Raw genomic sequence first — 27,871 nt, forward strand, 5'->3', positions numbered from 1 at the left:
TATGTAAATGTATTTGTAGTATACTTAGCTTTAAATAAATATATTTGTAATACATTTTAATATGTTTACTTTTCACTAGGGTAGCCATATAAAAACTGACATGAATTTACACAGGACAAAAATACATTTTGGGTCCCAAGAGTAAACGGACTAACTAAAGGTTTAAAAGGACAGTAAATTGAACTCCAGGAAGGTTATATGCACTAAATGATTTTATGGTTTATTTTATGTTGTCAACAAATCACATCACAACAAAACATTTTGTGCGGTTATATGCTGAAATGCGTCTTTCTATACAACAAAAGATCAGGACAAATCAAAATAGCATTCAGTTTCCTAAAATGCTCTTTTGCTCCTGCATTTTAAATCGGACAGATTTCTTTGCTCTCCAACTCTCTTAAGAGCTGCAATTAATTCAAATTTAATCGACTTAATTAGGACTCAAATTAACGTTCCTTGCAAAGAACTGTAACACTCCCTCGGGTGTCTAGCAAGGAGCCATTACATTTTATTAACTGTTCACAGTGATGGCACAAGAATGAGCTTCACGTGCATCTTAAGTAATGTCGCCTGTGCATGAGGAATGAGCAACTGGATGATGTCATCTCTTTGTCAATCTTCCTCATTGCAGGAGTACCAGGCATGTAATCTGGAGTCCTGTCCGGAGGTGCGCCGAAACACCCCATGGACCCCTTGGGTCCCAGTGAACATAACCCAGGGAGGAGCACGGCAGGAGCAAAGAGTACGCTACATCTGCCGGGCCCAACTGGCTGACCCTCATGAGCTTCAACTGGGCAAGCGTAAAGTGGAGACACGCTTCTGCCCCAATGACGGGACGGTAACCTGCGAAACAGACTGTGAGTGTATAGATCCTTTTTTCTAATGCACACCCACACCACACCGATACCACTGGCTCGATGACAGTTCAGGGTCACAGTTCTGCTCTTGCCCACTTTGCGCATGTCGGGTGCCACATTGATTAACTGTATCTTGCTGTCTGAACTCGGGGGAGGTCAACCACTTGAGGTGCACATGGAATGCATTAGAGGCAAGGGAGTGTCAGAATTCACCTTGTGCAGGATGCTGTGACCAGAATGTTTTTTGTCAGAGACGCTGTAAAACACAGCATGACATTGGTAGGTTTTTTTTTAGTAACCTTGAATTAAACAGAAAAAGGCCACTCCTTAAAAAAAAACACACACTCAAAGAGTGCTGCAGTGATGACGTATTTATTAGGCCAACCCGGAAGTTAGCATCACCCTGGTTCTCTCAACAAAAACCCAATAGGATTTTTCCATTGGATTTTTGAATTCTTGCAGAAAATAAGCTTTGTGAGCAAACAAAAGTTTATGATTCTTTAATATTTTGTTCATCATGAATTAATACAACAATTCTGAAGCCTGCATGCAATAGCCAGAACTAAAAAGCTAAACATAAGCTATAAACAAACTATAAGCCCATTAAGCTTCCAAAAACTAGCTCTTTCAGTATTGATTTTCAAAGCATTTTCCCTAAACATTTGAGTTAGAATAGTTCATTATAAACTATGCAGTTATAAATACAATGAGGCTGTAAATGCAGACTAGTGAGTCAAGTAATTTCTAGTTCTAGGAATTTAATGTTCCCAACAACTTCTGTAGTCCCATTTAGCCACTTGTTAGCAAACATCTGTTTCGAGACAATTAAAAGCTTTAAAAACATCACAAGAGGTTATAACAGGTGTATCTTGTTGTAGGATAAATTTGAAAATATCTTGACATTGGGTTAACCACAAACCTTATTTCAGGATTTTTAACCCAAAGCCCATTCAAAAAATGTATTGGCTTCTGGACGATAAAACTGGAAGTGCTAAAATGCTCTTCTCCTGGTTTTGACCTAAAAAAATACATCATCCCTGCAGTGCTCTTTAAATAAAACAACTAAATGACTGTTCACACCAAGAACAATAACTGTAAAGATAACTAATCATTTACATAACTATATTAGTCAGGTGGATTCTGTATCATCATAACAGCGTCAGTAGGCTGGGAAAACATTCAACGGGATAGAAAAATACTGAAAAAACTGGCAAAATTGTAACACGCAATATATGTTTTACAGCTCTCGTTGAGGAGCTTCTCAAGACGCCTGGTGTACGACTGACAGGCTCTGGCTGGTCATCTTGGGAGATGTGGTCAGCTTGCACTCAGGAGTGTGCCAAAGGCTACCGTACTCGCAAACGCACCTGCACCAGCGCAGAGGGCAAAAGCGTTCCCACCGCCTGCCGGGGATCTCCAGTAGAATTTCAGGACTGCAATCCTCAGCCCTGTCCAGGTAACACACACAAACAGAAACACGCATGTAAACACAAGCACACTCCAAATGCACATTTACATATGTGCACACAAATACACACATAAATAGACTCCCACATATGCTCATAATCAAGGTAGTTGCTCATTGTGCTGGAAAAGCCTCAGCTACCATTAGAGTGTGTGAAGTGTATTACTGATTTCATTAGCTAATGGAAACCAGAAGCCCTGTAGGGACCTGCTGCAGTCAAATGAAGAGGTTTCACCATAATTCCACACAGACATGAACTCAAGGATAAATCGAATACTCTTTTCTGATTTAAAGACAAGATCAAAAAATGAAATTTCCAGTTAGCACCAGAACTTTAAAGGTGAAGTGTGCAATAAAATGGCATCAAACTGAATTGTTAATAAGTGAATAATAAGTAGAACAGAAGGAGTTGCTCTTTGGTTGCTAAGATGTTTTCAAAGTGTTTTTAGCATATTGCTATAGAATGCGATTGCTAGCATGCTAATGGACAGTTTAAGAATGATAAAAAAACATTTTGATAACATACAGTGCTAACAGTTTAGAAATGCTAATGAAAAGTTAAATGGTGCTAACAGACATTTCAAGGGTGCTAAATTAGCACTGCTAACAGACAATTTGGGCATGCTAATATACGGTTTAATGGTGCCAAAATACATTTTTCTCCACGTTTAACATGTTTTGAAAGTGCTAATACTTCACCTGTGATTATTCACAGTGCAAATTATCTGACCAATCTCATTTAGTATGCGATTCCGAGCATGTTTGGGGATGCTTCTGGACAATTTAAGGATACTGAAAAAAACAGTTTAAGGATGATAACAAATAGTTTAAGGGTGCTAACATGCAGTCCAAGAGTGCACAGTTTAGGAACGCTAATGAAAAGTTAAATGGTGCTAACAACATTTCAAGGCTGCTAACAGACAATTTGGGCATGCTAATAGACAGTTTAAAGGTGCTAAAATCTAAAAATTCTAAAAAATTAAATGCTAAAATTCTCTCCAGGATTAACAGTCCTCTTTGGCTCAAACAAATAGAGCCATGTTTTGAAAGTGCTAATACTTCACCTGTGATCCTTCACAGTGCAAATTATCTGACCAATCACCCTGGAAGTTCCGAACAGTTGGTTTTGTGTGTTTCTTTAGACGTATTGACAGCTACTTGCCAATGCATTGTCCACTCTAAACTCTCTCTGAGTGTGACAAATGAACGGCACCCACAGTATTTGCTATTGCTGTTTTCCACTCAGGCAGAAAGGGAAAATAGGATTGAAATAGCAAAGCGGAAGGGAAGGGGGTAGGGCACATGGATTCAAACCACATTACTGACATCAGCCAACCATTTTAATCATTGTTTTGACCTCAGACGTGCACTCCAATCCAACGCCCGGCTTCTCCCTCAGTGTGTGAGGTTGCTGGACTCACTGTGATTGCAATCGGTCTGCCTTCACACTTCAGTCGTGCCCCAGTACACACATGCTAATCCACTGAAGTTAAACAGTGCTTTCTAGTGCAGAGAGAAGGAGCCACCCCTAACCTTCTCCTCTATCAGTCTGATGAGACGTCAAGAGGATAGTGGCAGGGTCTGTTAAAGTGAGAGGAAACTGCACAACAGCAGTGCTTCCATCCTGGTCAGTGCTGGAAAATCTAGTTTATGGTGGTAGCTGTGATTTGGAACATGATAGCTGGTAGATAATCTACAAACGAGTTGGTTATACCAGCTTTAGTTGGTCAAGCTGGTTTATGGTGACCAGCTTGGACCAGTTAGATATCAGTCACCACCTTAATCTGGATTTTACAACAGGATAAACAATGATATGGAGGTGAACAGCTGCTGTTCATTGTAACAAGTCTCAAGTGTTCGGTGAGGAGCTTTGTGGGTCAAATAAAGCTGTTAGAACCTCCAAGCGCGACATTCTGCCCTGAAATTTGAATGTCTGGATCACCATCACATCCCATAACAGATGTCTGCTTGCCTTGTCCGCCTTGTGGGAATTTCCAATCATGTCCGTTTTTTGGATTGTTTTGTGTTTGCCTGTTTGATTGATGCTTTTTTGTTTGTGTTCGGTACATTGTGTTTGCATCCTCCACTCCGTCTTTCTTGTTTGCGCTGCATTTGCGTCCGCTTATCTGATGCTTGGATGATTGTGTCCCCCTCCTTGCCTGATTGTTTTGTGTTTGTCTTTGTATGTTGTATTTGTTTGTACGTGTTTGGTCTGTGCAGTTAACGGCGCCTGGTCTTGCTGGTCATCATGGTCGCAGTGTTCGGTGCCCTGTGGAGGTGGGCACTATCAACGAACGCGCACATGCACCAGCCCTGCCCCTGCCAATGGAGGGGACATCTGCATCGGCTTGCACACAGAGGAGGCTCTTTGCAACACGCACACCTGTGATGGTAAGATCAGTTCAAATCCAGAACCACAAATGGGATAAAAATAAAGCTTTAAGTGAAATGTGCTACAAAAAATCAAGGCTCTCCAAATTGAGCTCCACCTCTGTCTGTAAGCACAAGATACATTTGGTTTTCAATGTGTCATCTTTCCATCAACACCCATTATTATCACCATTTAAAAACATACAGTTTCTATGGAGGCTTATTGTTTTTTGTATTTTTTGTAACTTAGTCTATGTCTCACAATTCTGACTTTTTCTGAGTTTATATCTTATATCTAAAATATATCACATTTTCTCAGAATTCTTTTTAATTACATTTTCCTGTTTAATTTTTTGTTTGTTTGTTTGTTTGTTTAATTAAAAGGTAACTTTTTTCAGCTTCGATTAGCATGGTTGATCAGCATTGGAATTGTATTCATCAGCAAAACTTAACTGATGAGGATGGTCAACTGAGGAAATTGTGCTGGTTGAGCTATTTAAATGGATAATTCACTCAACATGACAATTCTGGCATCATTTACTCCCTCGTATGGAACTCAAAAAAGAAGAAGATATTTTGAAATGTCTCAGCATTTGTCTCCATACAGTGAAATATTTTCTTTTGTGTTCTGCAGAAAGTCAGTGATAGTGGGTTCATAAAAGATGACCAAATTTAAATTTTTCGGGTGAACTATCCCTTTAAGAAGCTGTGTGAGCACACCAGCATCCACAGCACAACATATGCTGGTCTTTTTAATGGGATTGTTTATGGCCAACTGATTATCATTGCATTGAAGGAATGATTTCAGACCTTTCAATCACCAGTAACAAATTCTTCAGATTCTGAGAGGGGCTTCTGGGGTCCTCCAGGCTACAGATGGTGCCATATGTGAGCTGCATGCATATAGAAGTGTGCTGTGTGCAAGCTGACTGTGGCAGTACAAAGCTCTGTTGTCACATTCTGCTGCCATCACTTTAAAAATGCCCCTTTATTTCAAAATGTCCAGCTGTCCCTTTAAGATAAAACTGAAATATTTATGAAGATTGGATCATGTAAAGCCCTGTAGTTTTAACAAATGCTATACTACCTTTGTATTGCCTTTGACTCTCTGATTAACACCTCAAATCCATGCTGAAAGATGATGAAAAGATCATGTATTTAATTATCAATAAAATATCGGTCACTTATAAGTTTCCATTACAGTTAGGATTCTGCTTTACAAATAATTTATGACATATTGTTTGTTCAAGGAAAATAAATGAAGATTGATGTAGCAGTTATCGGGGCTGCCTTTTATCACTGTTAACTGTGGATCTGTATTTTCTGAAATGGGACTAGTTGCTACTGATCTTAAAGTCTTTTGGATCCTTAATTCAAACATTTGGCCCCTGTTGGCCCCCTTCATGAATGACAAATTTGTTAGGCTCTGGGAGAGTTATAAGACTGCGTATGGTCTAGACAAGCATCTTAAAAGCTGAAACATGAAAGGAATGTGTCTATTTACAGACTGGATTTTCCCAGCAAACAAATACATTTTAAATCAAAGTTTCGTCTAAGTAAAGTTCTCGGTACACTTGCTGTGAAAGTGTTGCCTCAGACTGTGATTATTTTTGCCTCCTCGTGTGACTCTAGCGGTGTTTGTTTCATGTGTGTGGGTGGGCTGTTGAGTCGGCAGCGCTCTGGTTAGATTGCCTCTGAACTGTGAGCATGGCCAAAATTGGGACGCTCCATTTAAAGGAAGAGTTCACCCGAAAAATGTTCTCATCATTTACTCACTGTTAAGTTGTTCCAAACCTATGATTTTCATTCTTCTTTGCACCAACAAAAGGTGCAATTTTAAATAATTGACTAATTTCTCTTTTCTATGCAATTACTATAATTGGAGACGTAATAGATTTTTAAGTTAATATTTCAGTGATTTAACAATACATTTGCATATTCATGGTTCTCTGATGACGGTTAATGGTCACAAAATGTAAGTAAAGCTAACATTTAAAATCCTTAAGCTTTAATTTGGTGGAATACTGGTGAAGTACTGTACACTTCTGTCCACAAACATGTTGGAAATTATGCAAATGTACATGAAGAGAACCTAGCGCACACTGCGTTCCCATATGCACATTTAACTTGCATCACCTGCAGAGTGATTTACTAATTATATTATTATATCATATTATATAACTATTTAAATTGTAGCCTTTGATTTGATAATTGCTCAAAGCTATATCGCAATTGCGTTTTAATTAACTGTGCAGCCCTATTTATCTATTTTAATTTTGCATTCAATTTTATTTTATAGCTTTTCATTAACTCACAAACCCCCATTTAGGAAATCTTGACTTAGAATATAGTGAATATTGTCATTTGGACCACTTTATTAAACATTTATGCATACAGTGTATATATACATACAATTTTGGTGCTTGACAGAGGAAAGTCACAGGTTTTGGAATGACAGGAGGGTAAATGATGACAGAATGTTCATTTTTAGGTGAACTGTTTCTTTAAATCCTGTGTTTATGCCCGTGTCTTTGTGCAGGTGGGTGGATGGCCTGGTCGGTGTGGTCTGAGTGCGATGACTCGGGCCTGCAGCTGCGCAGTCGAGTGTGCGGGGCTCAATCCACACCATGTGTGGGAAACAGCTCCCAGCACCGAGACTGCAATGAGATCCCAGGTGAGAGAGAGCTATATATAAACACACACACACACATATATATTCACACGGCGTCCAACTATCCCAATATGAAGCAAAGCCTTTCCCAATTGCAGTGTTACTCTTATTAAATAAACATACACTTTTAAACCCTGTCAAACTCGCTGTTGTTTTTAATAGATTAGATGTAATATGTTTACTTGCGCTTATTCATTACTCTGGCTGGTGGAGTGGAAGTGTTCAAAGTGAAGAACTGAACGCACCCAGCCTGCAAGAACACGAGTTATCAGAGCGGAATACCAAGTGAATCAGGCACTCTAATTAATATTAATGTTATGCCACAAGGCAGCCTCACATCCAATTTCTCTCCAATTTTGGGAAACGGGTTCCAAATCCTGAGGTGTCTTAGACGGTGAGGAGATCAAGGAGAATTGTGCATCTCAATCAAAACATCTCCCCCACCCCCATACCCATCTCTGCTCTTTGTGGAGATTTCAGATAGAGCTTGAAAAGCATGACTCAGGGTGGTAATAGAGAACTTCAGACTCTATCGCAGAAGTGAAAAATGCCGTTTCCATCGAAGTGCACCTTATTACTTCAACCAAAATGGAATATTTACTCTAAATGAGCATTTAAAGGTTTATTCAGCAAAATAGCTTGCGACTGTTTTTACTGACATTGGCTGTTCATTATCAAATAAATGCAATATTTGAATAACGTTGTGCGTAAAGGAATCATAATAATTTCATTACTTTCATGCGACCTGACTGACAGGCTTTGATGTGATTTCCTGTACTTTATCACTGCAGACCTGCTCATCCCTCAGGTATAAAACAGGAGACTTCCTCACCACTCAGATCTATAGCTCTTTGAATCGTCCCACTTCCAGGAAGGTTGTTTTTGAAAGGAGAAAGTGGAGTGGGATAAGATGGGGAATGATTGACGTTTTGGCTGTAATTCAGCAAAGGGAGGCAAAACAAGAGAGCATGTAATGACCTGCTCACAGGATTTTTTCTTGCACCAGCCTGCTTCATTTTTAAATTGTTGGTTTATGGTTAGATTGCTGGTCGCAACCCAAAAGTGTTGGTCACAACCCAAAATTGAGCAACAGAACAGACCAAAAAAGTGCACAAAATGCATTAATAAAATAAAATGTGACTAACCATGCATAGTTACAATAGCAAAATAAGCTTATTAGCTTTTAAAAGGATGTTTCATGTCTTTTGATGTTGACATCAAGGCTGCTCATCCATTTGATAAAGATATGAATAATTTTGCATATTGTTGGCTCTATGCATTTCATGGAATATTGACAGTTTTCAATATTAGACCATTTTTCTTTACTTTTATGTTTAAAAATCTGGTATTATTTTTAGTCAGCACTTCATGTCTAAGCATCTGACATTTCAACAGTTTTGACCATTTTATCCAAAGAGACTTGCATTGCATTCTGGGTATACGTTCATGTGGTCCCAGGAAAGCAAACCCATGACACTGGTGTTACTGCCGACATGCTCTACTGGTTGAGCTACACGAATTTAGATTTTGAAGCAAAACTACTTGACAGCTACTGCTCTAGATGGATGTCTGTGACTGTTCGATGCATCTCAAACCACAATCGTTGTGTTTTTAAGATGCCTTGTCAATTTGAAAGATGTTTGATATCAGTTCAAGACGTTCAGAAAGAGCTCAAGACTCTTGCAAGAGCTCATCTTGTGCAAACAGCCACTAACTATACATCTCTTTCTCTACACAGCCATTCTCCCAGCATCTAGCTATGAGAAGGACCAGCAGTGTGGGGGTAAGTGCTTAGACCGATATGCTTGTATGGTGTTCACCGCATGTTAGTATGAGCTTATGCATGCACGCTCTTGTGAATGCTCAAAGACATGTAGCAATGTGCTGCTTGTGTGTCATGTTTCACGTCAGCTCCTTTTCATCCTGAACTCAGGCAGAAATGGAATCGCTAAGCAGGTTTAAGTGAGTGAACTTCATAATTCACACTGCTGATTTTCAGTTTTCCATGTGTCGTGTTCCACGGCTCTTGTGGCTCTCCCATGCAGTGGTGCTGCTTTTCCAGTGCATGCACCAGATGAAAAATACATGAGGGGGCACAGCGGTGCTTTTTAGGTTGCGGATCCAGGCCACATCATGTGGAAAGTTCTGCTGCCCTCAGAGTTGGCACTGCAATGCCAATTTGGTGTTTCTCCAGGTGGCAGCACATATTACCCATCATGCTCCAGCAGTGGTGCTCTCCTGAGTGATCGTTGTCCAATTAGAGCAGTTCATGGTGGGGTATGACGTTCGCTCTCCTCAATCAAATTTCGCACTCATTACGGGTCCGTCACATCGACCGGCTAATCACAGCACTGTCCCTCAGTACTGCATCATTCAGCCAGACGCTTGGAAGCACCTGCCTACCGCTGGTTGATGGCTACGGACATGTAACGTTAATGATGAGGGATGCAATGGTGCCATATCGCTCCGAATCTACTGACAAGGATGACTATATTGTCTCATTATTTGAAAAAGCATATTTAGTCAAAGGTCTGAATGAAAATGCCAACATATTACAGTTATTTGCAGACAAATGGTTACCTTAATATTGCCTTCTCTTGTTTTCCCAGGGTTCACTCTGCTTCACCTGATAGCTACAGGTGTGTCGTGCTTCCTGGGTGCTGGTCTGCTGTCGTTCCTGGTGTATGTGTACTGTCAGCGTTTCCACAAGCCCTCGCAGGAGTCTGCCGTCATCCATCCCACCACTCCCAACCACCTCAACTACAAGGGCAACACCACACCAAAGAATGAGAAATACACACCCATGGAGTTCAAGGTCAGTGTTGACACCATATTAAGAAGAAAATAATTCTCATAATGCTTTAAAAAGGGTTGTAAAAAGGGTTTAGCATGTTGTTGTTGTCTGCTCATGTCAGTTGTATGCATAGTTCTTGGCTCTTCGCAAGTAATGACCTCTGATTCTGTTGACTTGAAGTTATTAAAAAAACGAAGACTCTCTTGAATGAGTCTAAATGGAAGAAATTCAACATTTTTATGTCTACATTGTGTGAAATGTGCATGATAAGGGGGGGGGATTTTTTGATTTGTTTAGTTGATGTTTTCATTTCAGAAATTGTGATGAGGTGCAAAGTCATATAGAAGTTCTAAGTGGCTGTTTGCTAAAATCATGCACACATTTATTTAGGGATGCACAGAAATTAAAATTCTGGGCCGAAATGGAAACCGAAATTTCTGGATGCACTTGACCGAAAATTGAAACTGAAAATGCTTTTTAATAATTGTTCATTAGTTTTATTAAATAATATCAAATAATTTATTAAGACTTTTTAATTCAACTCTTAACTAATAATTTGGTCACACACACTTTATATTAGGTGGCCTTAATTACTATGTACTTACATCAAAAAATAAGTACAATGTACTTATTGTGCTCATATTGTATTGCAAAACACTTCTGCTGCTATTGAGGTGGGATATGGGTAAGGTTAGGGACAGGTTAAGTGGTATGGGTAGGTTTAAGAGTGGGTTAAGGTGTAAGGGATGGGTCAACAGTGTAATTATAAATGTAATTACAGAAATTAATTACAGATGTAATTACATAAAGGTATTATTAACAATATAAGTACAATGTAAGAACATGTATGTACACAATAAGTGCATTGTATCAAATGATTAATTTAGATGTAAGTACATAGTAGTTAAGGCCACCTAATATAAAGTGGGACCAATAATTTTAATGATACTGAATTTAAAAAATACAAGCCAATAAAATAACCACACTTTTTAGTGGATCGTTTGCATGGTGCCGTGAGCAACTCAATGGAACGCATATTCATAGAGCAGAATATTGAGTGGAGCGTCACACCGCACAGTGAACAAACCTGCAAAACCGTTAAACACTGCTGGGCACAGACTTTTCTCTTTCGGCCAAAAACCGAAAATGTCATTTTCGGTGGATAATTTTCAGCGGCTGAAATTTCGGTGCATCCCTACTTCATAGTGTGCAAAATTCAGATATACAATGAATTATAGTAGTTTGCAATGTAGTTGCTAAAATTAAGATGGAGGGATAAAGACTACTACTTGTCAGTATTGGCCTGGCGTCTCCCAAATGCACTTTGCAGCCATTATAATGTCACAAAAGATTTATTTTTCAAATAAATGCTGTTCTCTTAAACTTTTTATTCATCAAAGAATCCTGAAAAAAACATGGTAAAATGTGCTACAATAATACTGCACTCTCATTGATACTGTAGCTGAATGCATACTCAAATTTATATATATATATATATATATATATATATATATATATATATATTTTAATGAGCACTCAAAAGGCAAGGATTTTTAGACCTCTTGGAAATAGCGGTCATTGTAATTCTGCAGAGATTCTGTGTGAGCCTGAAGATAAGTTTCTAATATATGCCGACTTGGAATCTGTGGCCTTAGAATTCCACATAAAGCTCAGTGGAGTTTGGCAGATTGCAGATCCTGTTTGTATTTATGTATTTTGGCAACTTTCAGAATCTTCTCAGCTGCTTAAAAGTGTGTTTAACATCTCCGTTTTACACATTTTACCATATTCAAATTTCTTTCGCAGATGTTAGGCTCATCAGGATGCTCCATCAAACAGATCAATGTTTCTATAGCACCACAGAGACACAGTGTTTACCGTTTTCTTGGGAATATGCCCACAAATGCCTTTTATTTACTCTGCATATTAAGATGTATTTCAACATCAGAAAATGACATTTTACTTTTACATTTCCCCACAGAAAAAAAGTTGCGAGCAGCCAAGAAGCCAAACTCTATCGTAGAGCATGCTCGTTTGTTTTGTACGAAATGAGCATCACTAGATAACTGATAGTTTGGAGATTACCGCTGGTTTCACTCTCCCCACGGCCGCTTGTTTAGCCGCCTCTTCTGGCTGCACGCGGTTCCTGGCACACACTCCGTCTTTATTAATGGGCTCCATTAGGCTGTTTAAGCAGCAGCCGCTCAGTGGACTCCCACAGCTGGTTGTGACTGATCGTTGAGCTCATCCTATTAGTTTGGCTCGGCTCGCTCTCCCTCCACCTCGTGTCCTTGCTGTGACACCTGCGCGAGCCTTTTGCCACTTTTTCCATCGATCTTCTGCATGACCACTACTCACTCGAAACTCATTATGAGACTTGGCCAATACGAGTGGATCGAGAAAGAAGCAGCCATTGCAAAAGGCCGTCACTCGGGCCTCTGTCCACGCATTCCCAGGGCACGTCGGTGTGCAGATGGCTGTGTGATATTAACCGTGTGACACGGAGGCTCTCTGATTGATGGGTGTTTGAATAAGCATCCGTTGAGAGCCATGTTGTAAATCAGGATGAATATTCCGATTTCGCACAGGGAAGGGTTTGTCGAAAGCCTGCTAAAGATACCACAGTCAGAAAGATGTAATTTGGTATCGTAATAGCAGCAAACATTCCTTTCGCTTGTCACTCATTGACTCTTGGATAAAAAAGCAATTTCATCTGTCTTGTTCAGACTGAAAATGGAGATCTCAGCCTTTTTGTACAGCTATTGTTTGCCAGGTATTGAAAACTATAATTGTTGCACAGCAGTTCTCGGCTACGGTGAGTCACTCAAATCAATCTTGTATGTTTCATAGCTTCACTTCCCCAGTAACTGAGCTGCAGCTTTTTTAGAGCTAGACAAAAGATATTTCTCGAGAGCTCTACATTTCATACACACACATTATTTTCATCCATGACCCCCGAGTTCACCACTTTTAAATTATCCATCTTATCAGCAGTGGACTCCATTCACAAGTGCCTTACATATTTAAAGGTGCAGTGTGTCATTTCTGGTCCACTAGTACCACCAAACAGAATCGCAAAAATAACCTGATTTCTTGAGTTCATCCTATTGTAGCGATAGGGTTGCTAGGGTGCACTGAAAGGTGTTTAAAATGTTGCTGTGGAGTTCTAAGTGGTTTTAACATGTTGATATACAGTTTCTAGAGTGTCCTGAGAAAATTTTTGCATTTTGGTAGGGTGTTCTGCGTGTTTTTAATGTGTTGCTGTAAGGTTGCTAGGGTGGTCAGAACAGAATGTTTTTTTTTTTTTATGTTTTTTGTGGTTGCTGTGGTATTCTGACCCTTATTAATTAACCATGGTTTTATTATAGTAAAAGTGTAGTAACCCTGTTTTTTTTGGCTGATCTATTACTATTTGTAACCTACGGAAGAGGATTGGGCCAAGCAATAATAAAAAATAAAACCATCTCGAGATTAAAGTCGTTAAATTTCTAGAAAACAAATCATTAAATTTTGAGAAAAAAATTGATAAATTTCAAGAAACAACTTGTTAAATTTTGAATCTGGAATCTGTAAAAATGCAACTAGCTTTTTCTCAAAATTTAATGAGTTTTTTCCTTGAAATTTAACAACTTTTTTCTCGTAATTTAACAAGTTTTTTTCACAAAATTAAATGACTGTAATCTCAAGATGGTTTTATTTTTTTATTATTGCTTGGCCCAATCCTCTTCCGTAGTAACCACAGCTTTACTATAAGTATCATAGTTAAACTATGGTTAGTGTAGCAAAACCATGGTTAATTTGTAGTTTAACCACAATAACAATAACCATGTTTTTTTTTTTACATGTTGCTATGCAGTTTCTAGAGTGTTCCGAATGTTTTTTTTTAACATAATGTACTGTTGTAAGGTTGCTAGGGTTTAGCAATTAGCATGTTGCTTTGTGATGGCTAGGGTGTTCTGCATGGTTTTTAGAATTGCTATGCAGCTGCTGGTATGTTCTGGGTTGTTTTTAACACACTGCTGTGAAGTTGCTAAGGTGCTCTGGGTAGTTTTTTTTTTTTTAACATGTTGCTATCCAGTTGCTGGGGAGTTCTATGTTGTTTTAACATTTCACCATAAAGTTTCTAGAGTGTTCTGAGTGATAGGATGTTCTTCAGTGGTTTTAGCATGTTGCTATGCAGTGGCTAGGGTGCTCTAAATGGTTTTTAAAATGTTGCTATGTGGTTGCTGTCATTGTTGATGTTCTTTAGCATGTTACCATGCTTGGGTGGTTTGCATAGCTTTTACCACGTTGCAGTTGCTTAGGGTGACCATACGTACCATTTTTCCCAGATGCGTCCTGGCCAGGATTTCTATATTGCTTTGATTCAAAGTACCTCGAGAGCGTTTCGAAAACATAAGGAACCGATGTCATACACCGATCGATCTGCACACGCAAACAAAGCCAAATCCTAGATATTTTAGGCAATATAGAAATCCTGGTCAGGATGCGTCCGGGAAAAATGGCATGTATGGTCACCCTACAGTTGCTGGAAAGTTCTAAGTGGTTTTAACATGTCACTGTGTGGTTTTTACAGAGTTACACCATGCGGTTAGTGTGTTCTTCAGTGATTCTTAGCATCTTTCTATGTGGTTGCTAAAGTGTTCTGGGTGTTTTTTTGTTTTTTTTAATGTCGCTATGAAGTGGTTTTAACATGTTGCTGTGACATTTCTAAAGTATTCTGAGTGATTTTTAGCACATTATGTCATTCTTCAGTTGTTTTAACCAAGTTGTTGTGTGGTTGCTAGAGTATTCTGAGTGATTTTGCAGTCGCTATATTGTTCAAGTCAAAAGACCCCATTCGAAGGTCTATGTTATTCTGGTCCTCAGATGTGGCTCTGGTCTCTCCTTCATTATAAGACTCTGCGATCTACAAACTCATGCCATTGGTCGAGGGTCGAGACAATATTTGCTCAAACATGCTAGTGGTGCAGATATTACACCCAATATTTGCTCAAACATGCTAGTGGTGCAGATATTATACCCTGTACCTTCAAGGAACTAGCTGGATAAGAGTTTACATGTGTTAAGCTGAAGTGTTTCCTGAAGGTGTGAGATCTTGCTGTGTGCTTTCAGCATTCTCATATTCTCATATTCTTTTTAGTTCTGAAGGTCACAAGAGGCTTGCAGACTGTGAGATCAGTGGTGTTTCATCTCAGGATAGATGGATAGTTGTTTGCCTCTCAGCACATCTAACACTCCTTTATTTGTTTTTCTCCACAGACTCTGAATAAGAACAATTTGCTGCCAGATGAGAGGACCAACTACTTCCCATCACCACTTCAGCAGACGAACGTGTACACCACCACATACTACCCCACAGCGCTGGGCAAATATGACTACCGACCAGACTCCTCGCCGTCTCCTTGCAGAACCTATAACCACAGCTGAGACACGTGTCCCATCCGTCGCTGTATCGCCATCTCCTAAAAGCCTCCACTTTCCCCACCCACACACTCTGCACCCGATGAGGTGCTTATTCCAACATTCCAGACGATTTTTCCCCTAAGATCTCTCCCCTGAGGACCACGTCACCTAAGTCATGCCTTACGGTGTCCGACGGGGGAAAAGTCCAGTGATTCAAACAGCACTTTTTAAAGATTGTGTAGCTACACTGACTTTGATAAACTGATGTCTTGATTGATCGCTGCAGAACTCCCGTTACTGGAAAGAGGTTTTGCTGAAGCTCAAGGTGGGAAGACAAAATTGTGCTGGCATCCTGTACAACTCCAACAATATCCATTATGGGAAATGCATTCTGCTGCACCGTGGCAGTTCTTTTTGAAACTACAGAAGAAGAATAGACGGACACCAGACAAAAGAGAGCAATCAATGGTGACATTATTAGGTTTGGTTAGAATGGCGGAATTGTGTTACCTTTGGATGCAAATGTAAGGACGTCACACTGACTTCCGACCTTTGAGGGGCAAATCTCTGACAAAAGAGGATGGGTTGCAGGATCAATGCATCTCCTGGGTGAACTCTTCAGATACGAGTTTGGAGCCAAGCTGCAGAAAAAACTACAGCTTAAAATAGGATGCTATTCAGAACGGACTCTTATCAGAAGCGAAATATAGATTTTCAGCACGTTAAAAGGCCAGAAGAATGCGTCATTATTTCCCTGAAAAGTCGAAACGCCTTTCTTACTTGCGAATGCATGGGAATCAAGGAATATTGCACCAACATGGAATATGCTTAGATCTGAAGCAAACATGTTCTACTCTCTTACTGTAAGTCCCGGTGGTCATATTAAATATGACTGGGTTCAAACTGAGACGGACTATATTTTATTATGAAAAAAATGTAGGAAATACTGATAGCTTGGCACTTGTTTTATACGGTTATTTTAAAGAGGGAATTATTCAGCAGTTGTAGAATAGATGGACAATAGAGTTTATTTAAGATATGAGTTCAAGTATTGATGGAGCTGTACTGAACATTTCATATATTATTTTTTATTATTGTTTCCAGATGGTGTATTCCTAACCATCATCACATTCATCAGAGATACGAGCTAAGGCATACACCGTTATATAAGCATCATATATTCATGAAATTGCCTAGAGAGTCAAGTTACACAGAAATGATCAATGGATCACTATCTTTGTCACATCGAACAACATCTAAAAAAATGAATCTTTGTGCAGCACTATGTGCTCAACTCAGATTTTATTTTGCCCATGTGTTGACATGCTTCCCAGCGGCATCACGCCCACATTCCAGATGAAACTCAACAGTTATCGATAAAAGCGATTCAGGAATGGAAACTCTCATCGAGATATAGTATTTATGGTATTGCTTGGTTTCTAAAGGGCATTGAAAACTAAACTAAGCTATTTTATCATGCTCGTTTAATGAATGCTAAGCCAGCCATGCTTCAGCTAAGCATGAGTACATGGGTTGTAAATAAGTGATGTCCCACTGCGAAAAAAAAAGTAATGCCACGCAAAGGTTAGTATAATGTATATGTATATTGTAAAGCTAACACTCTTTTTAAACGCCTTATAGTTGTAAAATGACAAGTGCAGCAGCTGTGTAAATATACCAACCGTAGGGATTGTGTGGGGATGGAGCCTGTCAGTGTTCAGAGATTGACTGCAAGAGAGAGACCATCTTGTGGACCGACCCTGATCGATAACTTCAACGATTATTCATTAGAGTCCCTACAAAACTATTAGAGAGCGTTTGCACTTTTATTCAACTGTTCATAATTCATATGAAGGTTCACAAAATTAAAGTCCGTGTAAAGTGATATAAAAATATGTGTTCTGAGTTTGTCACACAACAGAAAAATGTGTTATTAACCACCCAGCCAAATTTGAATGATAAAAAAAACCGCCAAGTAACTAAAATAAGTTATCAAAATCTTTGAAAATAAGCAGGACTCTCTGCTCTCAAACGCTGGGGGCGTGTCCGCTGGAGGCGCTGAAACCACGCCCACTGGCGGGAAAGCGGCAGTCTCTCAACTGATGCTACAGCCATACATGTTTGAGCGTGCAAGTTCGTTGTTTAACCCATGTAATCCCAAATTTTTCCCTGACATATCCAAATGATGTGTCATTAGTAACCCTTTGAAATAATCAATAATAATTTTTTTTAGAAAAGTGTGTGAAAAATTATGTTTTATGCTCGGCCACAATAGTGACCGGTGGGATATGGTGAGTAATGAAATCACATATTTCTGCAGTCATAAAAATTGTTATATATCTTAGCTCAGCTATTTTAAACTGTTTGATCACATTCTAGGGTTACTATTATGCATAAAAAAACCTTATGCAACATTGATAGGAACACAGATAAAAAAAAATTCAAAATTGTTACTTTTTTCTAAAAGATCAAATGTTTATATCAATGCTACGAGTATTACATCATTATTGTAATTTTTTTCTAACATTTGAATTTTTAATTTAGTGCAATATTTTGTCATTGCAACATTTTATTGTCATTTTCACTAGCAACTGCCATTGGATTATATTGTAAAATAAAGTTCACCGTTATCCCACCGGTCACCTTGTGACCATCAACATGTTTACTCACTCTATGACCACACTCAACAAAACTGAATATATGCCACTGCAGATATTAATACTAGACACCCTAAAGATAATGTGTACCAAAAATCTTTGTCATACCTTTATGAACATATCTTTACTAGCCTTTCATTTTGGAGCTTTGATGCATCTATCATCATCTCAAGGTGCAAACAGGAAATAAACTGCTCTGGTCATGTGACAATTTGCACTAAATATGTGAAACTGCACATATTTAATTGAGACCATTTATTTTTCCCATATTTGCAGGAAGTGCACTAAAACATCAGTCGGTACGGTTTTTAGAGCTTTATAAATGAAAAACTTCTTTACGGTCACTATCATGACCGGTGGGATTAAATGGGTTAATTGTAGACACGCGGCAAGCGCGCTCAACGCGCGTCAGCGCTGCAGTGAGGTTGAACAAGCGAGCGCGGCTCATGGTTGCTTAGCAACGGCAAACACCACGAGAGCGCAAGCTCCGGTGCGCTTTGAAAGAAGAGAAAGCGGCACAGCTCGCGTTTCCATGCGTTTTTAGATGCGAATTGTGAACGCTCCGTGTTTTTAAATTGTATGTATTCTGCCACATATTGATGTCTCTGGGCTAAGACCCAGGTATCCATTCACCCTAGAACCGTCCCTGCCTAGAATCTGTATATCTAACATCACAGACATTCAAAAAAAGACAAACTAAGAACTTGACCTCTCAACATAGTTATTATAGTGTTAAAAAATACTGAACACAGAAAAAAACTGTTTAACGGTTTAACTCCACAATTCAGTACTACATAGTTCAGAGTCTTTGTAATGTGTTTCAGCAATACATTTCTAACATTTGTAATGTGTTTAGAAACAATTCTCAGAATTCTCTTTACACGGACTTTAACATGAACTTCAATATCATATTCAAATACAGTCTTTAATTGTTTTGATGCTGTTGGATCCTGTTCAAACTATTTAATGGGGATTTTTTTTATCTTCAAAATGCTTTCATACTGAGCCTTTTCATTGAAGGAGTCCAAGAATTTGAGAGCATTACTGAAAATGTTCCTATTTTGCATTTTTATTCATTACATTTTTATTGTTATATTAAAGATATGCTCACATACAAAGCCCTTTTCACTGAAAAAAAAAAAAAAAAAATCTAAAGTCCAGAAAATTTTATTAATCTCTTTTTAAATTGCAGATTATATTATCAGCATATTTTGAGTGAAAAGTTTAATTGATTTTTTTTCATTTTTTGAAAATGATCTTTACTTTTTTTTTTTTTAAATCAGAAAACATTATTTCCAATTTTACCTGAAGTAAATCCCAGATTTTAAATGTTTTTCAAAGGCTTTTGGACTCAACTGTACGCATGAAAAGAAATCCAAGAATAGGCAAAAACTCTAAGCTCATATTCAAAGTTAAAGGTCAAACTAAAATCCCCACATTCGCTCCTGTGCGCCTGCCCAGATAATACATGTTGGTCAAGTGCAGCTGCTCTGTGTAAGTCGGGTTTTGAAAGGAGTATCTCTGCTATTGAACACGCATAAAGCCGGACGACGCAATGAGGCGCTCCATCCCTGCAAGGCTTGGTGCCCTTCTATGCAACTGACCTGGTGGTTAGATATGCGATGTAGACTGTAATCACTGCCTTTTAGACACTGTGAATTTTTGGTACTCTATATTTTTGTATATTGTACATTGTAAAAGATAATAAACCTTGATGCCAACCCGGTCTAACTTGAGCTGTTTCGTCCTTTCCCAATTACTCCCACACTACATCAATCTAGGTCATCCTGCTGACGTCTCCCGCAGAGCGAAAGGTAAGCGTTTTCAAATTGTCATGTTTTTCAGTCCAATGTCAGGTTGGCTATCATACTCTCCCATTTGTATGTGGAGGGATTTGTTTGGCAGGCTGAAGGAAATTGGACCTAAATGCTGACAACACGCACTCACCATTTTCCCTTCACACAATCCCTCCTCAGAGAGAAAAATGGATGTTGGTCTTTGACATGATACACTGTTTGCCCTTTTCACTCAAGACCTGATGGCATAAATATTGAAGTTGGCATCGCTATACAAGATTTACCCAGTGAGCGTGGGGAGTTTATTCACTGCAAGTCTCGGACTGCAAGTCTCTCTCATTTTTAAAGACAGTCTAGAGTTTTAAAAGAGTGAGAGGCAATAGGAACTTTTTATTAATGGGTGTTTTGATGATCAATAATTTTGTTGCTCCATTCAGTCAAAGGAATAGTTCATTATCTATTCACCCTCATGTCGTTCACCCTTTCTTCTCTGGAACACAAAAGGAGAAAAAGTATTTTAATTACATTATAGGCCGCTCTTGTCCATGCAGTTAGACAAACTAGAGCTTCGTCAAGAGGTGATTGTGCAGTGAATTTCAGAGTTACTGATTTTGGTCGTTCAGCTTTCTCTGTAAGGGCTGTTAATAACTGGAATAATTAACAATTAATATAAGACAGTGTTCCACCTTAGCACAGTTTAAGCTACATTTGAAAATATGGTTAAAGACGAGTCAGGTGTGTGACCATTGAGTATTTCTGTATTCTGAATGAAATTTGGTGATTTGTAAACATTTTTATAATTGTTTGTAGGATGATGCTTTGTAGTATTTATAGGGGATATTTTGTAGAAATTTGGATTGTAATTTCTATGTGGAGAATTATATATTTATCTGTTAAATTTTGGGGGGATTTTACTGTACATGGTATTATACTGATGTTTTTGTTACACAATTTGTTTTATATTTTCCTGCCCAGGGACAGCAGATGAAATTTAGCTTTGCAGCTAATTCTGGGGCAGTTTTCTGACTGTCTACTGTCTGTGTCAAATAATGAATACATAAAAAATTACAATGAATGGGAACCGAAGCTTTCAAGTTTCAAATATTGCACAAATTCATAAGAAACGAGTCTTTAAACGCAGTCCATTCAACTCATGTGCTATATTCCTTGTCTTTTTGCAAGAAAGAATAAACTTTAAACTGTAATTCAGTGAAAACACTGTCAAAATCATTGAGTTGAAGTTTTGAGAATTGGATCAAACTATTCATTGAACAGATCTGACTCAAAAGACTGTTTCATTCACTAATTAAACATTGATTTTTTTTTAGTGCCCAGGAATGTCTAGATTTTCAGTTGACTTTTGGTCAATACTTTTGCATCCCCATTTGGTCGAATGACCAATTCAAGTCCATTTCTAAGAACTATCTATTAAAAAGTTTTGCATGTGTGTTTGGAATGACATTAGGGTGAGTAAATGATGACTGTTCATTTTTGGGTGAATTATGTGTGTTCTGAGATGTTTTTCCAAGCTCCGAGTGAATGATGTCATCTTCCCGTTGTAAACAATACATAAATCTACTGTTCCTCAGCATAAGAGCCAAACTTATCTCAATCTGCCCCTCTGAGTCCAACAGGGCAATGCTTTGAGATGGAGGGTGAAGGCCAGACCCCGCTGCGCTTCAGCGGGAGGGCCTGGTCTCTGCACAGCACTGCAATCATTTCAAAGTGGGTTTTATTGACGAGCACAAGGCTCCATCCATCACCCGCTATCTGCTGACAGACTGGCACTGACAGATGACCACCGCTGTCCTCCCCTGAGTGGCCAGCTGGCGTCATGCCAGAAGAGCACCGTATGCTGAAGGTATGGGCCGAATCTGCGGCCCATCAGGGAAGAGCGGTGGCGAGGAGCTAGACAGATGCTTTTGAGGCTGGTTCTGCAAACCTCGTGGAATCAATTTGTGCTGCTGTCAGCACAGAGGCTGGGACTGCAGAGTAATGTGTCTTCACCAGGCCTTAACACACCTGGTATGAAGGGTAATCTTCTCCTAGTCTCGCATGGAGTCTGAACGGTGACGAAAAAGGTAATTAAAGATCCATCGTCTTGGAAATGTAAGCTTTGGAGTCATGTTTGTTTAATACGTTACTTGGGAAGAAAATAATAGTCAAACATTTTAAAACAAGTAAATGTCAAATGTTAAGTAAACAGTTTTGGTGTGATGGTCTACTGGGTATTCTCTGTGATCATTTCCTTTGGTAACACTTTATTTTAGGGTCTCTTAACTAGTTGCTTATTAGCATGCATATTACTAGAATATTAGCCATTTATTAGTAGTAATTAAGCACATATTAACGCCTTATTCTACATGACCTTATTCTACATCCCTAATCCTACCCAATACCTAAACTTAACAACTACCTTACTAACTACTAATAATCAGCAAATTAGGAATTTATTGAGGGAAAAGTTGTAGTTAATAGTAAACAAGTGTTCCCTATTCTAAAGTGTTACCTTTCCTTTTTTTTTTTTTACATTTTAAAAACATTTAAAAAATATTAATAGTTTAAAACACAACTACTGTATATAATAAGGTTATATATATTTTTTTATTTTTTTAAATAAATTAGACGATACATACAGCCTAACTGACACCCCGGCAGAATGAAGTTCAACAGATTAATTGGGTCTATTTCATAATGCATTTATTGGACTAGAAAAAGTTAATCAGTCAGGTGAAATCAGTAATCAGATTAGGCCACTTAATCCAGAAATTGGTTTGCATCTGGACTCAATGCATCCATGCCCTGCTGTTATTATCACTATATAACCAATGATCTCTATGAAGAACACAGTGGGGCACATCAGATCCTTTCATCATGTTTGTGAACAAAGCTGAAATTGTTTTGGTGTTTGGGCTCCACAGGGAGACTGAGAGAGACTGTTTGCATGCTTACAAGATCAACAAACCAGACAGTTTGAGAAGGTCTCAGAACCAAAAGCAGCTCCTTTACGCACAGAATATCGCCTTTATTCTCTGAGGAAAAGAGTCGCTCTGCGCTGTGAAATAACAGATGCTTTGAAATGATTGATATCATCTGCAACCAGATGTCATTGATCGGATCTCTTCCGTATACAAGGAACCTACACTAGAATGATTTCACAAAACCTGTCATATTTCACACTGACGTCAAAGGAATAAAAGAAAAAAATTATTTTGCTTAAAAAACAATTTAGGACCTTATTTTAGTTTAGATTTTACTTTTATTTTATTTTAAAAACATGATTTTGAAATTTTATTTAAAAAAAAAAAAAAAAAAAGTGAATTAATGTGAATGTTGGGTTTAAGAAAATACACAACCTCTGAGCTCACAACAGGTCAATTTTCCTAAAATAAATAGTGTTTTTATTTCTGAAACCCCACTCTTGTGCTCTAGGAATCTGCGTGAAGCCTTCTTTAGGAGGCGTTTACACGACACCATTTTCAAGTTAAAACAGAAAAGCTTTTATGCGTTCTGGGCGTTTATTTTTTGGGGGCCATTTTTGAAAAAGTTTATCTCCGTATACTTAAAAAAACATGAATTTGTGAAAACAGTGACGTCATGTGCAAGTGTATTACATATTTGCATAGAATTTTCTTCATTCTATTTCTTTGTGCTTTATTACTCTGGACACTGGAATTAACAGATTCCCCGTTATAGCGAACAAAGATGAGTCATGCATAACGAAGAAAATGTGCTAAACTCTCTGCCTAAGTCAAACACAAGGATCACATCCAGTGTTCACAGCTTTCTGCTCATACTGACTTCTCTCAAAGTCATTTATGACCGAGCAGTGTTTACCTTTTTTTGGATGTGACATTAAAGAATGGGTGGGTGGCCATAATTGGTCAGTGATAAAGGGTCCTTTTGCCTCCAGAGTATTCACATTAATGAAAGCAGGAGCAGGCCAAATGATGTTAAATTACCTCACTAAGCCAATACGGTTTGGAGCTAAATGGAGCTTCTAATATATATTCTGCACAGAGAAAATGAATAGAACAAAAATCGGACAGAGATTTCCAAAAAATAAAAAATCCTTCATTTGACCGTCCTCAGGTTAGTGTGGCATTTATTTAACAAAACTTAACTGTTTTATTCAATCTACTGCCTGATTTCATAAAAGCTAAAACATGCGCCGAACCAAACAAAGGAAAACTACAACAATGTCCTTGACTGGAATATATCTCTGGCACAAATTTTGCAAAAAAAAGTTTTCCACAGAAAGTTCCTTCTAACATGACAGGAAAGTCAAACAATGTCGTTTTAAAGCAAAACTTAATTCAGCGGTTTGTTAATAATATTGTTTGAGAAAGTTATTTTTACACACACTAACACTGCGGTGCAAAAGAGGAACAAGTAACAGAACTGAATTTTTTATAGCGCTACAACTTTCTTTTTGCCCCATGAAACAGAAATTGCTCAGAACCTTTTGTAAGACTCAGAACAAGCAACTCAGAAACTTTAAAACAAAGGGGAAAAGAAGAACAAGTTTTAAAGAGATAACACTGCTAGTCAATTTTTAAAGTATCTTCACTAAATGAAGCGATGTCTTTGTCCATGTACCTTCAGAAAATGTGCCGCCACTTTCACACGTATGAGATGCTGTGCTATAATTCAGTCAAGTCTGAAGGTGTTACACATAACCATATCATTTAAACAGTGATTTAAAGTAACAATATAAAACATCATGTATAATAAAAAATAAACTTTCTTAGTTACATCCATGACACTAAAACCACCCATTCTTTCTCACTTTCTGTTAAAGCAGTGTGGTGATCTGGCCTAGTAACTGAAATCTTGCAGGGTTGCGATTCATGTACAGTAAGTCATTTTGAATAATGAGCTACATGATTAATTATTAATTAGCAGCTCAGAGGTGCTTCAACCTGACAGGTGAGCACCTGCAGCAGCTGTTGTGGCAGCACCGCTATGCAATTCAGCCCCAACTTGCTGCAAGGACAGGTTAATAGAGCTACTGACCTCTGACACCGGACATTTCCATTCAGCACTCTTATGATTGAACAGATCAAAGTCATAACTCCTGAACTGTCTGGCTTCATCGAACCCATGTTAACAGCACATGTTGCCTTTCTGCTAGCTGCTCTCTCATGTTTATGAGGGAACAAAACAATAATCCAGATGTCACCCTTGCCTTGACATATACAGACATAGAAGATTAGTACATTTCATCAGCATGTGCTTAATGGGAATTGAACCTCTTTGCTTTGTGCTACCAGTTGAACTGGAACATAATATACAGGGGTTATACAACAAAATAATGCGGACATGGGGCTAATATCATTTTTGTAGGCTACAGTGAAAAAAACTGCTGCGTTATCTTTTATTTATCTTTTTCTTGTCTATATTTGCTGGTGTGTATATTAGTGCAGTATAAATTGTATTCAGCAGTGTTTAGTACAAGTGGTCTGTGAAATGGGTGACTTGTCAGACGTCCAAAAAAGACAAATCATGGAAGCCCATTTAGCAGAGGCGTCTGTAATCTTAACAGCCCAATTGTTTGGTGTTATAAGAACAACAGTCTTTACGATTATGACTGTGTACACAAAGCATGGCAAGACTTCATCAGAGAAGAAGAATAGTGGGAAAAAAACAGAAAGTGATTGAAAGGAACCATCAAACACAGAAAGATTTGGTCAGAACAACCGCAGTAAAGTGACAGGAAACCTCAATATTCACCCTGTTTCCTCAAAAACCAAACACATGGAACTTTACAAAACCAACTTCTTATGGAAAGACCCGTCCCCTTCATTACTGCTACTTCGTCCGCTCTCACGCCACACATCATGTTCTCACGCAGTGAAATATACAGTACATCGCGAAGCAAAGAGGAAACTGACAACTCAGCTTTCAAATTTTGTAATTTTGAAAGTAATTCAAAAAGTAAATACAGTTTTGTGGTTCTTTAACATGTCGTGACAGATCACTGTTGCGCCTCGAAATACCACGAAATAAACATGAATGAACATCAGAAGGTGTCTTGTTTCAAACGTGGAAAGATGTCACCACTTTTCACCACCACTACACACCATTTTTCAAGTTTAAGTCCATTGACATTAATCTATTCTTCTGTCTGGTTTGTTTGTCAGACAAAGTGGCAGATTCGGCGTTGTGATCGGTCAGATCGCCTGTCAATCAAACTCCCTGCAAAGGGTCAATTGCAATTGCTGAAACTTTAATCACAGAAATGCAAGAAACATGGAGTCACGATCATAAAACCTGGCGAGCTGGAGCATCAAGATGAACTTCAACAGTTGCCATGGCCAGACAAATCTGACTTGAATCTCTGATAGCACACGTACACCACGGAGACGTCTATTTGACGTATTTTTAAGAGTGTTTGCTGTATCTGCAATACATAGGACGTTTCCTCTCAGATGTCAAATAGATTTTTATTAGATGTCTTTAAGATGTTTAAGATTTAGAATGTATGTAAAATTGACTTCTTACAGACATCTGTCAGATGTTTGTACACAGCAGATGCTTTCTAGATCAAGCAATCTTTAACAGACATCTTGCAGACGTATGTGTGCTATCGGCGATATTATCAAACCACTGTGGCCGGTTTTGGAAAGAAGAGTGAGAAACCCTCCTCCAACATTTCTGAAGCAAATGGCAGATTTTCTGATAGATGACATTCTACTGGAGACTTTTCACAAGTTGTATGTATCTATTCTAAGAAGGTAGGAAGCTGTATTAAATAATAAATGGTGGTGAAATATCTTAATAAAGAAATATTGGTGTTCACATTATTTTGTCCAACCCCTACGGTATTAAAACAATACATATTTAGTTTGGTTTATGCCATTGTAGCCAGCTTCCTTCATTAGCAGAGCATGGCTGTGGGAGCAGAGGTGTTGTGGGATTAAAATGAGATGAGTGCCTGATCAAAGTGTCCGTCACTCTCCTGACCGCTGTGTTTCCACTTGCCTGGATCTCTTAATTGCTTGAAGTCTCGAGACATGCTGCTTTGGTTTAGCCACGTCTCCGCACATTAGAGCCGCACAACTGAACCCAAACATGCCGTCTGCTCGTTCCATCTTCCGTCTGTTCTTGGAACGAAAGTGACTCACCTTGATGAGACTCAGCCAAGTAGAGTCCTCATCCAAACATGCTCCCCGATTATCATCAAGCTCCATTATGTTTTGTTGGACTGTGCTATTGATTTGCTCAAAGTGTGGGTTCCATGCCTACCTTCTTATTCAGCAGGCTATCACAGTCAGGGCTGGAGCAAGATGCCTGCTAATGCCTCTGTGACCATGTTGCGCACATCCCTGCCAGCCATCTGGTGCTTACTGCAATCATGTATCCTTAAAGAAACTGCAATGCACAGAGAAATCTCTACAGCTTATCAAAAATAGGCACTTGTAAACTTGCATAAGATAATTACATTTTTGGTTAAGAGCACTGTAAAAATGGACACAAAAAAAAAAAGGCCAAGATATTTATTTGATAAGTAAATTTACTCAGCATGAACGTGAATTTTACCTTTATATTATTATAAATTGTTAAATCAAACAAACAAATTTTTTTTTTTTACAGTAATATTAAAACCAATGTACCCCTCAGGTTATTTTCACTACAAACAAAAACTAAAACCATTAAAATAATTTTTATTAATTAAAGTAAAGCAATAAAAAATAATTGCAAATATTTGATAAAAAACAATTCAATATTTTACATTTTAAGTTATAATAAAAAAATGTTAAAACGAAATAAATGAAACGTGAATAAATTACAAAATTACGATTACCAAAAACTAAACTTAACACAGAAAATATAACAAAAGCCAATTCAAATT

General features: G+C 38.3%; 1 protein-coding gene and 1 long non-coding RNA gene across 7 annotated transcripts in view; one reads left to right on the forward strand and one right to left on the reverse strand.

The window, feature by feature from the left end:
- Nucleotides 1-19,946, forward strand: part of sema5ba (sema domain, seven thrombospondin repeats (type 1 and type 1-like), transmembrane domain (TM) and short cytoplasmic domain, (semaphorin) 5Ba) — a 137,111-nt gene extending 117,165 nt beyond the window's left edge. For 4 of the 6 annotated variants that reach the window (XM_058787077.1, XM_058787075.1, XM_058787076.1 and 1 more), the window contains 7 exons: nucleotides 632-857; nucleotides 2,101-2,313; nucleotides 4,543-4,713; nucleotides 7,232-7,366; nucleotides 9,102-9,146; nucleotides 9,973-10,178; nucleotides 15,420-19,946. In XM_058787077.1, the coding sequence (XP_058643060.1) occupies nucleotides 632-857; nucleotides 2,101-2,313; nucleotides 4,543-4,713; nucleotides 7,232-7,366; nucleotides 9,102-9,146; nucleotides 9,973-10,178; nucleotides 15,420-15,587 (1,164 nt within the window). In that variant the 3' untranslated portion in view covers nucleotides 15,588-19,946. Of the gene's footprint in view, nucleotides 1-631; nucleotides 858-2,100; nucleotides 2,314-4,542; nucleotides 4,714-7,231; nucleotides 7,367-9,101; nucleotides 9,147-9,296; nucleotides 9,326-9,972; nucleotides 10,179-15,419 lie in introns of those variants that run through there. The other 2 variants (XM_058787079.1, XM_058787080.1) reach the window with 2 other exon arrangements.
- On the reverse strand, nucleotides 2,168-13,589 carry LOC131546939 (uncharacterized). Its single transcript, XR_009272804.1, has 3 exons — nucleotides 12,243-13,589; nucleotides 9,944-10,123; nucleotides 2,168-2,305 (listed from the first exon to the last, which is right to left on the reverse strand). It is a non-coding gene; the product is annotated as an uncharacterized LOC131546939 (long non-coding RNA).
- Nucleotides 19,947-27,871: the final 7,925 nt, after the last annotated feature.

The sequence above is a fragment of the Onychostoma macrolepis genome, chromosome 09 (assembly GCF_012432095.1).
Source record: "Onychostoma macrolepis isolate SWU-2019 chromosome 09, ASM1243209v1, whole genome shotgun sequence".
NCBI classification, from domain to species: domain Eukaryota; kingdom Metazoa; phylum Chordata; class Actinopteri; order Cypriniformes; family Cyprinidae; genus Onychostoma; species Onychostoma macrolepis.